The sequence below is a fragment of the Microtus ochrogaster genome, linkage group LG9 (assembly GCF_000317375.1).
Source record: "Microtus ochrogaster isolate Prairie Vole_2 linkage group LG9, MicOch1.0, whole genome shotgun sequence".
Lineage (NCBI taxonomy): Eukaryota > Metazoa > Chordata > Mammalia > Rodentia > Cricetidae > Microtus > Microtus ochrogaster.
Window position 1 is genome coordinate 11548231 of NC_022034.1, and position 12809 is coordinate 11561039.

Genomic DNA, 12809 nt, shown 5'->3' on the forward strand with positions numbered 1-12809 from the left:
CCCGACAGTGTAGACGGAGACTCTCCCACACCAAGACGGAATACTGAGTAAGACACGTGATGCCCCAGGCCTGTTTCCACGTACCATGCTTCAATATTGACCATCTTCCCCTGTAAAGTAGCATGTTCGTGAACCATGACTCAGGGTAGGGTCTGGAAACAGAGGTGACAGACTCCCCACAGCTCTGGAGGCCGACTGGAAAGGCCACTCTTCCTTGCGGGCGAAGGGCACGCGTGTTTTGGCTTATGTGAGCCCAGTAAAGATGGGTGGTGAGGAAGGAAAAGTGGGAAGGGTCCTGCAGGCTTCAGGGCTACTGCATGGGGGTGGGGGATGATGAGGGCGGCAGCTGGTGGGACCAGTAGGAAGCCAGAGTAGTTAGGTGACGGCAGCAAGCGAAGGCTTGGTGTAATTAGCAGGGTATTTTAATGTGAGAACGGCGGGGCCTGTGGGAAGGCTGGCTGAGGCGAGGAAAAGAGGAATCAGGATGTCTATCAGCTTTCTGTCACACGGGATTGCACTGGGACAGGCCAGTCTGTGTGGGAGGAGTACCAAGTGTACATCAAACTCCTGTTTGAACTCAGCTGAATTTTGCTCCTGGTGTCCTCCTAAGAACACGGTGTTCTTCTCATGGATCACAGCTTCAGTACGGCAGTCATGCCGGGAGAGGAATCTCTTCCTCCTGGATCCTCTAACTGGCAAATGAGGGCAGAGGGGAAGGTGACTGAGTTTTATCTGCTGCCACTGGAAAGCGGCCACTTTATGAGCTCACCTAGCTAAGGAGCCATCACCCAGTTTATCTCACAGCTCTGAGGGTTATCGGTCACCCCAGTTTCCTTCCAAGTTGCTGATAAAATACCCTGAGATCAAAGCAACGTTAAGAGTTTATTTATTCTGATTACAATTCCAAGTTAGAGTCACAGTCCCCCGTTTTCGGGAAGCCCAGGCAGGAATCTGAAGCAGCTATCACAGCAGACCCACAGTCAGGAGCAGGGGGGAATTCATGGTCCTAGGGCTGAGGACCTCACTTTCTCCTCTTACAGCCCAGGAGCCCCTAGCCCAGGGAATGGTGACACCCACAGTGGGCGAGTCTTCCACCTCAATTAATGCAGTCAAGGCACCCACTCCTCACCACCCAGACATATGCACAGACCAACCTGACCTAAACAGTCTCTCACTGAGACTGTTTCCTCAGGCTGTCCTAGATTGTGTCAAGGTAGTGACAAAACTAACCATCAAATCAACACTTTCCACTCTGGTTTGACCTCCAGCACACTCATGTGTCTGTCCATCTGTCTCCTGGAGAATGCCAAACAGCTCAGACATGACTGTCCTTTCACTCCCAGGCACCTCAGGACCAGATCCAAGAGCTTCTTAGTGTCCACGATGGACATCAACACCTTAAGCTCCTCATAATGTCCATGAGAAAGAAGACAGCCAGGAAGCAAACAGCACGCTGGATACCCAGGGCAGCGATGGAAGCGCCTCCAAAGCTCACACCTTCTTGAGCAAGCACCCTCAAGTTTTTCTTCTGAGCCTATTTGCTCTATCCTGCAGCTCATGTCCTACTACCACGCGTGACAGCATCTTCATTGGTCATCCCTGCCTGCAGGAGCCAGCTGGGCTCCACTGGACCCCTCGGCAGGAGCCAAAGAACAGCAGCCTTCTTAAAAAAATAATGTTCTTAAAAGATCCCTGGTGAATCTAAGTTCATATAATGTATAGCTCATTAAAACATACAGAAAACGGTATCTTACATACCCAGACACACAAACTATCCCCTCTCCAGCCAAAGGGCAACTGGTTACTTTGTCATGAAAGGTATCTGTCTTAGTTACTTTTCTATTGTCATGACAAAACACCATGACCGAGGCATAAAAAAAACTATGAATTTAGGGCTCATGGTTCCAGAGGATTAGAGTCCCTGACTATCATGGCAGGAAGCACAGATCAGCAGGCAGGCGTGGTGCTGGAGCAGCAAGCCGAGAGCTTATATCTGATGTGCATACATGGGGGGGGGGTGAGAATGTGCTCTAATTGGGATGGCAACACTTTCGAAAACTCGAAAACTCGAAGCCTATCTCCAATGACACACCTCCTCCAGGGACCACAACTCCTAATCCTTTCTAGACAGTTCCATTCACTGGGGACCAAGCATTCAAACATGTGTGACTATTAGGACCGGTCTCTTTCAAGTCACCACAGCAGCTAGGCTCACCACTATCTCACCAATGCCATGCCCTGCCCAAAAGTCAGTTTATTCTTAATCTTATGCCATAATGAAAATGTAGTTTTAAGAACAGACATTGGCGAGCGAGTGTGTATGTGTGTGTGTGTATACATGCAGAGCCTAGAGGTTGACATCTGGGTCTACTCTCCTCTTCATCTGTGTTTTAACGAGACTCTAATAGAGGCTCTGGTTATAGAGTGCAGTAGTATAGTATAGTACAGTACAGTACAGTATAGTAATGCTTGCCCAGCATGCTCAAGGTCCTGAGCTTAGAGTCTAGCTCTGGAAAAAAAAAAAAATCCCATCTTAGGTTAAAGCCTGGGCTATGTAATGAACATCAGACCAGGCTCGGTACACACCCACTACTAAAAAAATAAAATTGCAAAATTCAAAATTGCAAAATCTAGCGGCTGCCAGAGCATCCACAAAATGAGCATGGTTCAGCACACAGTCACACAAATGCTGAGAGGCTGGAACTGTAGTCATTCGGTAGAATGTGGGATGACAGCTCAGTCCCCTACACTGCAGAACCCAGCATGGTGGTGGACTTCCCAGCACTCGTGAGGCGGAGGTAGGAGAAGCAGAAATTCAAGACCATCTTCAGGAGGTCAAAGCCAGCCTGGCTGTGTGAGAGCTCGTCTCAAAACAACAAAAAACAAGGTGCTCCAAGGGGAACTTTAGCTGCTAAGTAGCACAGAATGGCCTTGAACTCCCAGCTCTTCTGTCTCAGTTGTCCATATTCTGTCATTACAGGTCTGTGCCGCCACCCGGCGCTGCTATGGTTTTACGGGTTTTGTTAGTTGCTGGATGGAGGACACGGTCTTAGGTATTTTCATTAATTCAGAAGCAACACAAAATGACAATGAAGCCTGCATCAGTGTCCTGGGTTCAGCTCAGATCTCAAAGCCTCAACAGGTAGTTTCTTTGCCAGATCACTACTTAGAATTTGGATTTTAAGATTTGAGGCTTAAGATTCAAAGTCTGAGTAGTTGAAACCGAGAGACGAGTGAACTACTGAAGGTACTTGTGCCTTTTAAAAAAGGCGGGGCGGGAGAGATAGTGGGCAGCCTGACTCCATCTCCCAGGGATCTGACACCTTTTGACCTCAAGGGGCACCTGCGCACAAGTGACTCACACAAACATACACACATACACAAAAATAATCTTAAAAGAAAAAAAAAAGACAAATGGAATCTCAACCTAGGAGAGACAACGCAGGCTGTAATTAGCTCCAGATTGTGAATCTAAACCACAGGATTAACTGACTTCCCTGGGGGGAAGGGGGGGAGAACAGCTCAGGGAGGCAAAGCTCTACTCTGTTCTCTTCTCCCAAGTTAGTGACTGGGAAAAAAGCTTCGCCACTTAAAGTGTGGTCTGCGGACCAGCAACTTCGGAAATACAAAAATACAGGGGTTTTTGTTTTTGGTTTTTAAGACAGAGTTTCTCGGTGTAGCTTTGGAGCCTGTCCTGGCACTTGCTCTATTGACCAGGATGGCCTCGAACTCACAGAGATCCGCCTGTCTCTGCCTTCCAAGTACTGAGTCACCTGGCAACACTGCTCACAACCCTGCCCCTACCCTACCCCGCCCTGCCCTGTCCTATCCAGCTCCCGCCCTGCGCACCCACCCTGCCCCAAGGCTGACTGCATTTCAAGATCCCGGAAGCTGTGGATGGAGAATCAGGGTTTTTGCAACACTGCTGTACCAGTCTTGCTGGTTTCTGTCTAGCAGAGAAGGGACCCAAAGCCAATCCTGAAGGCTAAGTTGTTCCCTTACCTGGTTCCTGCGGTCACAACAGCCATCGTTTCCCTAACAAATGTGCACCAAGGTCCGGATGCCGGAAGCCAGCATCTGTCTCTCATCCTGAAGGACCCACAGCTCTGATACGTGGCTTCTAGCTGGGGATCTGCTTCCTCCCAGGAAGAGAAGGTATCTGAGACCCCATAGCAGACCAAAAGGTTGCAACCAAGATAGCAAGGCAGGTTCTCCAGGTCATGGCCTTGTGTCCCATTGTCCCAGGATGCCTCGAAGAGGTCAGCTTTACCATGTGGAGCAGCCTTCTCTGCTAGGGAACACTGATGGGCGGGGCAGACAACACGAGAGGGGTTTGCTGAAGGGACAGACGGTCGATTGTAGTTTAATTTCTCCAGGTAAAGATAACCTGAATCAATACAGTCACCTGTGCTCTGCCCGCACACAACAGCGGCCCTAATGGGAATGAGGAATTCTGCATTGGCTGCCAGGCTCATCCACCTGGCTCCTCATCTTAATCTTGACAGGACAATGGGGCCGGCTGCGTCTCCTGGGCCTGAGCATCTGTGACAAATAGTATACTTCCACTACCAGCAAAGCTCATAGTAGCCCTGCAGCAGCGTGGATATGTGGCTCTGAGCCTCCCCAAGACCTGCCAGGCCGGGACCTGTTCTCGGGACATATGTTACCTCACCCAAAGTAGACACCATATGAGGGCAGACAGGAGCTGGCCTGCACGCTGGGCATGGGGCCAGGAGAGCAGCAGAGATGACCGTCAGACATGGCAGACCTCCCCAGGGAATCCCACTTTCCTCCAAAAGCTGCTTTTAGATTAAACTCAGACCTCTGTGTTCGTGTGTCAGTACCGTGGGTCAGTACCGTGGGTCATCCAGGCCACCAGAACAAGTTGCTGCCTGTCCTCTGAGGCTAATGAACTCCTGGAGAATCTTGGTCTGAACCATCTGTTAGACCAGGAAACTTCAGGAGCAAGTAGCACCCTGCCAGCCGCATCTGTCCTAGTACAGACAGGTACGGCCTGCCAGGTGCACCTAGCCTTCCCACACGAACCCTATGCAAAGATGCCGGTGCTCGCCTCGCACCGCCTTTGTGGAAAGCACAGCTCGGAACACCTGCCTGGCAGAGCATCCCTCTCCTGGAATAGGCTAAGCAGGGAGGGAGAGGGAGGAGCAGACGGTCGGTCCCTACAGTGTCCACCTCACTTAGGAACTTCTTCCAGAGCTTGGGACAACCCAGCCCCACATCTCATCTGACTTGGTCCTCACACCCCAGTGCCTCTTCATGGACTCTTCATGGGCATCTTAGCTATTGCTCTACACGGCTAAAGCGACTTCCATGTTTGTTTGTTTACTTTCTTTTTCTTTTTTTTTTTAAAGATTTATTTATTTATTATGTATACAACATTCCTTCCATGTCAGAAGAGGGCACCAGATCTCATTACAGATGGCTGTGAGCCACCATGTGGTTGCTGGGAATTGAACTCAGGATCTTTGGAAGAGCAGTCAGTGCTCTTAACCTCTGAGCCATCTCTCCAGCCCTGTTTATTTTCTTTTGGTTTTTCCAGACAGGGTTTCTCTGTAGCTTTGGAGCCTGTCCCTGGAACTCGCTTTGTAGACCAGGCTGGCCTCGAACTCACAGAGACTAGCCTGTCTCTGCCTCCCGAGAGCTGAGATTAAAGGTGTACACCATCACCACCCAGCCCAAAGCAACTTTTAACAGAAAGCATTTAATTGGGGGCCTGCTTGTATTTTAGAGGGTGAGTCCATGCAGGAGGGGTGGGTAATACGGACTTTTGACATTTCCAAGTCTACTCCCGGCGATGCGTCTCCTCCAACAAGGTCATTACCTCCTAATCCTTCCTCAACAGCCCCACCAACTGGGGACTGAGCATTCAAATATATGAGACTATAGGGGCCGTTCGCCTTCAAGTCACCACAATGCGGAAACTGTGCTTTTCCCTTGGCCTGGAGACTGCATCAGGCTGTCTATGCTAGGACATTCACAGGGACTAGACACAGCTCTGTCCCCCGGGAGTGCAGACTTGAAGCATAAGGTTGGCCTTTAGTAATGTCCCAGCTCTGTTCAAAAAGCGGATGACTTGCTTCCAAGCAGGAGTCTCTTCTGAAAAAAAGTGCCAGATGAAATCAGCTCAGATCAGATGGACATACTCACCAGGAAGTCTACGGGACAGAGCGAGTCATTTTTCAAATATTTATTTGCATATTTTTATAGCAAGAATGGCATTTTACTGGCCATGTCCTCCGAAATGGGCCTTATACAAATCATAGCCCGCCGCTAACTACAAGTGAAACCTCAGACAAGTTCTTATGCCTCTCTGTGACTCAGTTTCTCCAAGTATAAAATAGAGGTCACTAGTATCATTCTAAGGATTAAATAAATTGACCCATGTAAACCTCTTAGAACAGCATCCAGCTGGTATCATCAAATGTTAGCTGGCTGTTATCAAATTGAACTGTAGTTTATTTAACTGGCAAAAACTTCCGAGCCTGCTTGCAGCAAAACTCCTTGAAACAAAACAGGCTCACAATCTGTGAGCATTTCCTGTCCTGACTGCTACAGGCAGAGTTCTGGGTCAAGGCCCTGAATACTTTTGAAGGTTCTCGTTCATTATCCAGGGCTTGAAAGACAATTCAAGTAAGAGGAGGTGGGGGTGGGAATGGTCTCTGTCCTCATTTTGCAAGATTGCAGAAACTGAGCAGCTGAAAAAAAAATCACAGAGGGGAAACTAAACACCCTAGATATGCCCCCAGAAGTAGGTCACGGCCTATAGACCGGCACAGGTTCCCAAAGCAGGGCAGCCTTGCAATCTGTAGAGCCCAGGGCAGAGGAGCATGGACCTCGGCCCTCCTCTGTTGAACTGTTCTTGTTTTTAATATAGAACTTAAGCAAAACACATTTGGTCCTCCTAGTTTGAGAAGCATAATCCCATGACTATGAAGGCCAAGTCTAAAATGTAGCCAACGAGCAGAGCTGCCCCAGCCAGGCCCCTTATCTTCCACTGCCTCCCCCACAGGCCTTCTGCTCCTGCCAGAAGTACACACACCTACCCTGGCTCCATCCCTAGGGGCCTACAGTAGGCACCTCCACTGCCTATTCAATCAGGAACCCTAAGAGTCCATCTCTGTAGCAGGTAACAGGCTGGGCAATTTGCACAGGAAGCTGCAGGGTGCTGGGGATCAGGAGCATCCAGAAGGGCAAGCACAGAGGTTATCACCCCTAAGGGCTAGTTTTAATAAAGGGGCCTCCTCAGGAGTCCTGACCAAAGCAGGAGTTCTTCAATTAAGAGTCGCTAACTCCCAAATGGTGAGAAGCCACTCATGCCATTTCTGCTATGGAAAGCTGTCGAGAAAACTGTGAACTTACACAGCCAGTAGGTGACTACAGTTAGTAACAGTGTGTTGAACACCTCAAAGTGGCTGACAGAGCAAATCTGAATTTCTCATCATAAAAAAGTAGTAATTGAAATGATATGTTAAATAGCTTCATTAAGTCATTTCACATTGGTTAATGCATTGCATGTATCCTAACATCACTGTGTCCCCATAAAGATGTCAATTTTTAAAATTTACAGCAAAATAGAAGAAATCGAATGGAGCTAAGAGCAGGTTGACGGGAAAAAAGTAAAATCGCCCTTGGTACAGAACAAATTAAACTTTAGGAGCTTCTTTCTATCCACAGGAATCGGTAGAAAACATTAACATATTGATAATCACCAATACTACATTTAAGTCCATGAAGGTTGATTTCTTTCCTTCTATTTCTCTGTATGCTTAAACATTTTCACAGTTAAAAGTTAAAAACAAAATTTTGAGCCCCACTGTCCCAGTGCGAGCTAATCAGAACTGAAATAATGATTTCGCAACAGAAAGAGAAACATGCTTGCCTAGTTTTCATGTTTATAAATATGGCGCGGAGAAAACCTGCACAGAAGACAGAATCCACACACAGTGATGCAGGGCCCATCAGCTGCTGTGATCCTGGCATGGCGCTCAAATCACCCGAGTCAGGACCTTCCAGACTCCACCTCTATTCTGGAGAATCGATACGATGGCTGCTTACTGGCTCTCTGTGATGCTCTTAATTAGTCGAACTTCAACCCACTGACCACATAAATTTGAGCTACAGAGCCTGAGAAATTGAACAGTTCTCAAGGGTCCTAGCTGGGCTGGTGGCCACCTCACTAATTCAAACCAAACCTGGCTGTGGCATCTATACACATACAGCAGTTAGACTGGCCAGGAAGCCGGCTGTTCATGCACAACCTTCCCCCAGGAAACCCCCCAAAATTTAGGAGCACTCACTAATGACTTAAGTCTCTCAAGTTCCCTTCCCCACCTCTCCCAGACTGTCCCCCATCAATAGGGACAAGGCCAGAGGAGGAAGAGGTGGGGTTTAAGTCAGCACACTCAGGTGCGCACACAAGGCTGCTCCCCAGCCATCCTTTCCTGGACACTGTCTGGAGAACCCTGAACTTAGACAGAAGACAGTGGGTATTGTGGTGTCAGCGCTTGAGGATAGAACATCTATCTGTATGCCACGAAGAAAGCTCCAGATGCTAATTCAGGCTACCCCAAGATTCCAAAAGCCTTCCAGACCTCTTGAGCCTCTGGAAGATCTATCACTGATGTCCACAGAAGGCTCTTAAGTGAAGTCTTTAGAAACAGGACTTTGGAATTGTTTCTTCAACAAGCCTCCTGCTAGCAGGCAAGGTGATCTTGCGTGAAGACCATCAGCGAAGCTCGTCTTGGAAGAAGAGGCTAGCTCAGAATAGGCGAGGGTGGGTCACAGAATCCTTCCCTCAATGTTCACACTGCATTAGTTCAATATCCAATCCCAGACCCCTGCTTTCCAAATCTCCTAAAAGCTTTAAGGCAGTGCACAGGCATTTCCCAGATGGCACCTCCAGGAGGAAATGCATGAGGAAGGTGCTGGCTCACAGAGTGGGCAGGGATGTACTCGTAGCTGTGGGCTCACTCATGGAAACAGCCTATCGTGCCCAGTAAATGTTTAGATAGAGCGTGGAACAATAGAGGCCAAGAAAGCCCTTTCCCGACACGGCAGGAATCCTCACTCCATTAGGCTCCCAGAACTGCACTCACTGGGAACACCTGGCACAGGAAACCGCCCCAAGAGAAACACCAGGCTGCCACACCCCTTGCCCGTAGGCAAGGAGTCAGGATCAGACTGCCATAAATGTACTGTCTTCATACTGTGTCTCTGCCTCCCTCCCCCACCGCCACCACCACTCGGGAGAGAGTGCATCTTCCTCCCGGCCTTGCTTCCTTATAGGTTTATTTACTTGGGGGACTGGAGGGTTAGCTCAGCAGTAACACACAATGACACACAGTGACGATTCTCCCACAAGACTCAAGTTTGACTCCCAGCATCCACATGGTGACCCAGAGCTATGTGTAACTCCAGTGTCAAGGGATCCAACTCACTCTTCTGGCCTCCTCATGTGGTATATAGACATACATGCAGGTGAAACCCCCATAAACATAACATTAAGAAACATATTTAAAAGATTAGTTGAGTGTGGTGGTACACACTTTTAATCCCAACACTTGGGAGATAGAGTCTGAGTCCCAGTCCAGCCCAGGCTATGAGACACTGTCTTAAAAAGAAAAAAGATTTATTTTTATTTTATGTATATGGGTGATCTGCCTGGATATATGTCTGCCTATACACCACATATGTCTGGTGAAGAGCATACCAGATTCCCAGGAACTGGAGTTACAGACAGTTGTCGGTGCTAGGAACCTAAGCCCTAGTCCTCTGGAAGAGCAGCCATCACTCTTAAGTGCTAACCCTCCTTTCCAGTGCTATTCCGTGGGGAAAAGAAAGGTCAAGGAATAGAAGAAACGTAGCTAGCTGACCCTGGGAGCAGGTGGAGCTTTCAAGTTCAGTCATTCCATCCAACAGTGCTGTATTTTGGATGTTTTAGAACCATGAGGCCAGGCGGTAGTGGCGCACGCCTTTAATCCCAGCACACGGGAGGCAGAGGCAGGTAGATCTCTGTGAGCTCGAGGCCAGCCTGGTCTACAGAGTGATTTCCAGCACCAGCTCCATAGCTACTGAGAAAACCTGTCTCAAAAAACAAAAATAAAAAAGAATAAAATGAAGCAAAAATCGCAAGTGTGAGAACAGAGGCTGGAGAGATGGCTCAGCGGTTAAGAGCACTGGCTGGGACTCCCAGAGGTCCCAGGCTTGTTTCCCAGCACCCACATGGTAGCTCACAACTGTCTGTAACTCAGGTTCAAGGGGATTCAGCACCCTCACATCAACGTACATAAAATTAATTCTTTTTTTTTAAGTGTGAGAACAACAACTTTCTGATCACAGAAGGCTCCCTGGGATCCTCCCACGGCATTACAGCAAAGGCTACAACGTCTTTCAAAACTAAAGTTTCATTTCATTGACCAAAAATTCTAACAGCCTACTGAAAACAAATGGCTAGGTGAAGAGATAGATGTGTAGAACACAGGGGAGGGCCGACACTGTGACAATTCTTTGAATTCTGCTGTAAAATCCGAAGTACTGTATCACCTTTGCCATGTAAACACATCGTGGCCCAAACTTAAGGGCCTGATGGAAGACACCTGTTCCAAGTGGCTTCCAAACCACTCTCACTGGCCTACGAACTTAGCTTGGCATTGCTGTGGCCCATCTGAAAGGCGTTTTATTCTTTCTGATGAGACGGTAGCTTTGTACCATGAAATTAATCCCTGGGTTCTGATAAATGTGTTATGAAGTGGACGTCCAAAATGGAATGGAAATTTCCATGGTTTTCTTTCAAGGCGGTGACAAATGACCAAACTTGGACTTTTCAGGACAGAACCCAAATTGGAATAACGTGATAATTATTCCATGACTCTGGACACTTCTGATGCAAAATACAGGAGATACTGCTTCCCAAATCAAGTGACTGAGAGCAAGCCAGTTGTTTGCTTTTTCTGTATCTGTACCTGTCTGTTTTGAGGTCTGGCTATGTTGCCTCATCTGGTCTGAAACCCTCAGACTTAATGGATCTTCCCATCAAAGCTCACATGGTGAATAGCTGGAACCTGGGGTGTATCCCACCACACCCCACTAGATAAACTATACATTAATGTCATGGTCCAAGAATTGAAAATAGGTATGCCTCTTTTAAGGCATGTGTTATATACATATACACAATTATATATGCTGTAACTGCGGTCGATGCATACAAATGAGAAAGAAGGACTAGAGACACAAAGTCCTAAGCAAGTGAGTGCTGGCTGCATCTGTTACCTCCAAAGTATAAGTGATCCTGTTTAGCTAGGAATACCAGGAGGGTGGACAACTGGACACCCACTGTTGCAAGCCTGGCGGCCAAGGTTCATCATTAAAATCCTATCAATCCTGACTTTTGGCTTTATGCTACCTAGACCTTCTTGCAAATGTCAATTACAAAACTAGGGATCCGGAAACTGGACATACCAGGAAGCCAGGCACTGTATGACATCACCAAAATAACCACACACAAGACTGCTGCCTGGAGCAGATGTCTTAGCATCTCTCGGCCTCAGCTTGTTTATCTTTATTACGGGCTAAAATTGTAAAAATTGTGAGATTATGTCTCTATGGTCCTTAGCGCAATGCCAGTCTCAAGACTTCTGAAGTTTAGCGATGAAACACAACGGCTTGCCGTCACCTAACACCCAGCATAAACATAAAGTCACTAGAGAGGATATTTGCATCCAGGTTCTGATGCTTTGGACTCGTATTTATAGGTGACAATGAAGGGCACCATCAACGTTCCTCATAGTCTCCTTTAGTGCCTGAGTTCCCATCTCTCAAGCAAGGCGATGTGGCTTAGGTGTATTCAACAGGTGCACAAGCTAGGGAGCACTAGGTGGACTCCTCCTCAGGGCAACCTCCTCAAGGCGTCCAGAGAGAGCAAGGCTTCCGTACTGAGTGCCAAGAGCGGAACCAGGGCCAGCTGGCTCCCTAAGAACAGACGCCCAGAGACCCCAGGCAAGCGCGGCATTTTACCCAGCCAGGAGTGCCAGCTCTCTGGGATCCTCCGCACCACGTACTCCCGGGGACAAGCGCCTTTGGCGGTCCCTAAGTCACCGTGGCCCGCCCCGTCGGGGAATCAAGCGCTGCTGGTCCCCAGGTCTCCACTAGTGAAGGAGGTCTCACTCACTAATTCCCTTCCTCCCCGGCATCGCCGCCAGCGTTGGAAGCATCGAGGGTGAGGGGCACGACACTCACCCAGCGTGGCCACCGTGCCGGCCTCGAAGAGCAGGCAGTCGTCACGGCCGCGCGCCTCCAGCAGCACACTGCAGGGACCCGTGGGGTCCAGCCGGGTTAGCAGCCGCAGCCCTTTGCTTAGAGCCATGGACACCGGGCACCGAAGGGAGCCGGGGCCAGGTCCCGCCCGAGGGCGCGCAGCTTCCAGGAGTTTCACTTTGCGCCGGGCTCCGGAGCAGCGGGCTCCTCCCCGTCCTCCTCCTCCTCCAACTCCCAACCCCGCCGCGCTGTCCGGGGCAGGTGAGGTGGCGCCGCCACCCGGCCGCTCCGACGCCAGCCGCACTCCCCCAAGTGGCGAGGCTGGCGGGTGCGACCAAGGGCGGGGACCCGGACAGCGGGGACCGAAGCCGCCGTGCGCTCCCGGCGCTCACCCGGGCTAGGTGCTCTCGGCTGGTCCTCCCTGAGGCGGGCGGCCGCGGGCGAGGGAGATTCCACACATTCCTTGCCGCCGAGGAGGCTGCAGCCGCGGGGAGCGTCCCTAGCCGGGACCCTGATTGGATTCCCGCAGCCTTATA

The 12809-nt window shown here is 49.4% G+C and overlaps 1 protein-coding gene across 2 annotated transcripts in view; it reads right to left on the bottom strand.

Annotated features, from left to right (window-relative positions):
• The window catches only part of Synj2 (synaptojanin 2), a 100118-nt gene extending 87673 nt beyond the window's left edge, over positions 1–12445 (bottom strand). For both annotated transcript variants that reach the window (XM_005363402.3, XM_005363401.3), the window contains exon 1: positions 12256–12445. In XM_005363402.3, coding sequence (XP_005363459.1) covers positions 12256–12382 — 127 coding nt within the window. In that variant the 5' untranslated portion in view covers positions 12383–12445. The remainder of the gene's footprint in view (positions 1–12255) is intronic.
• Positions 12446–12809: the final 364 nt, after the last annotated feature.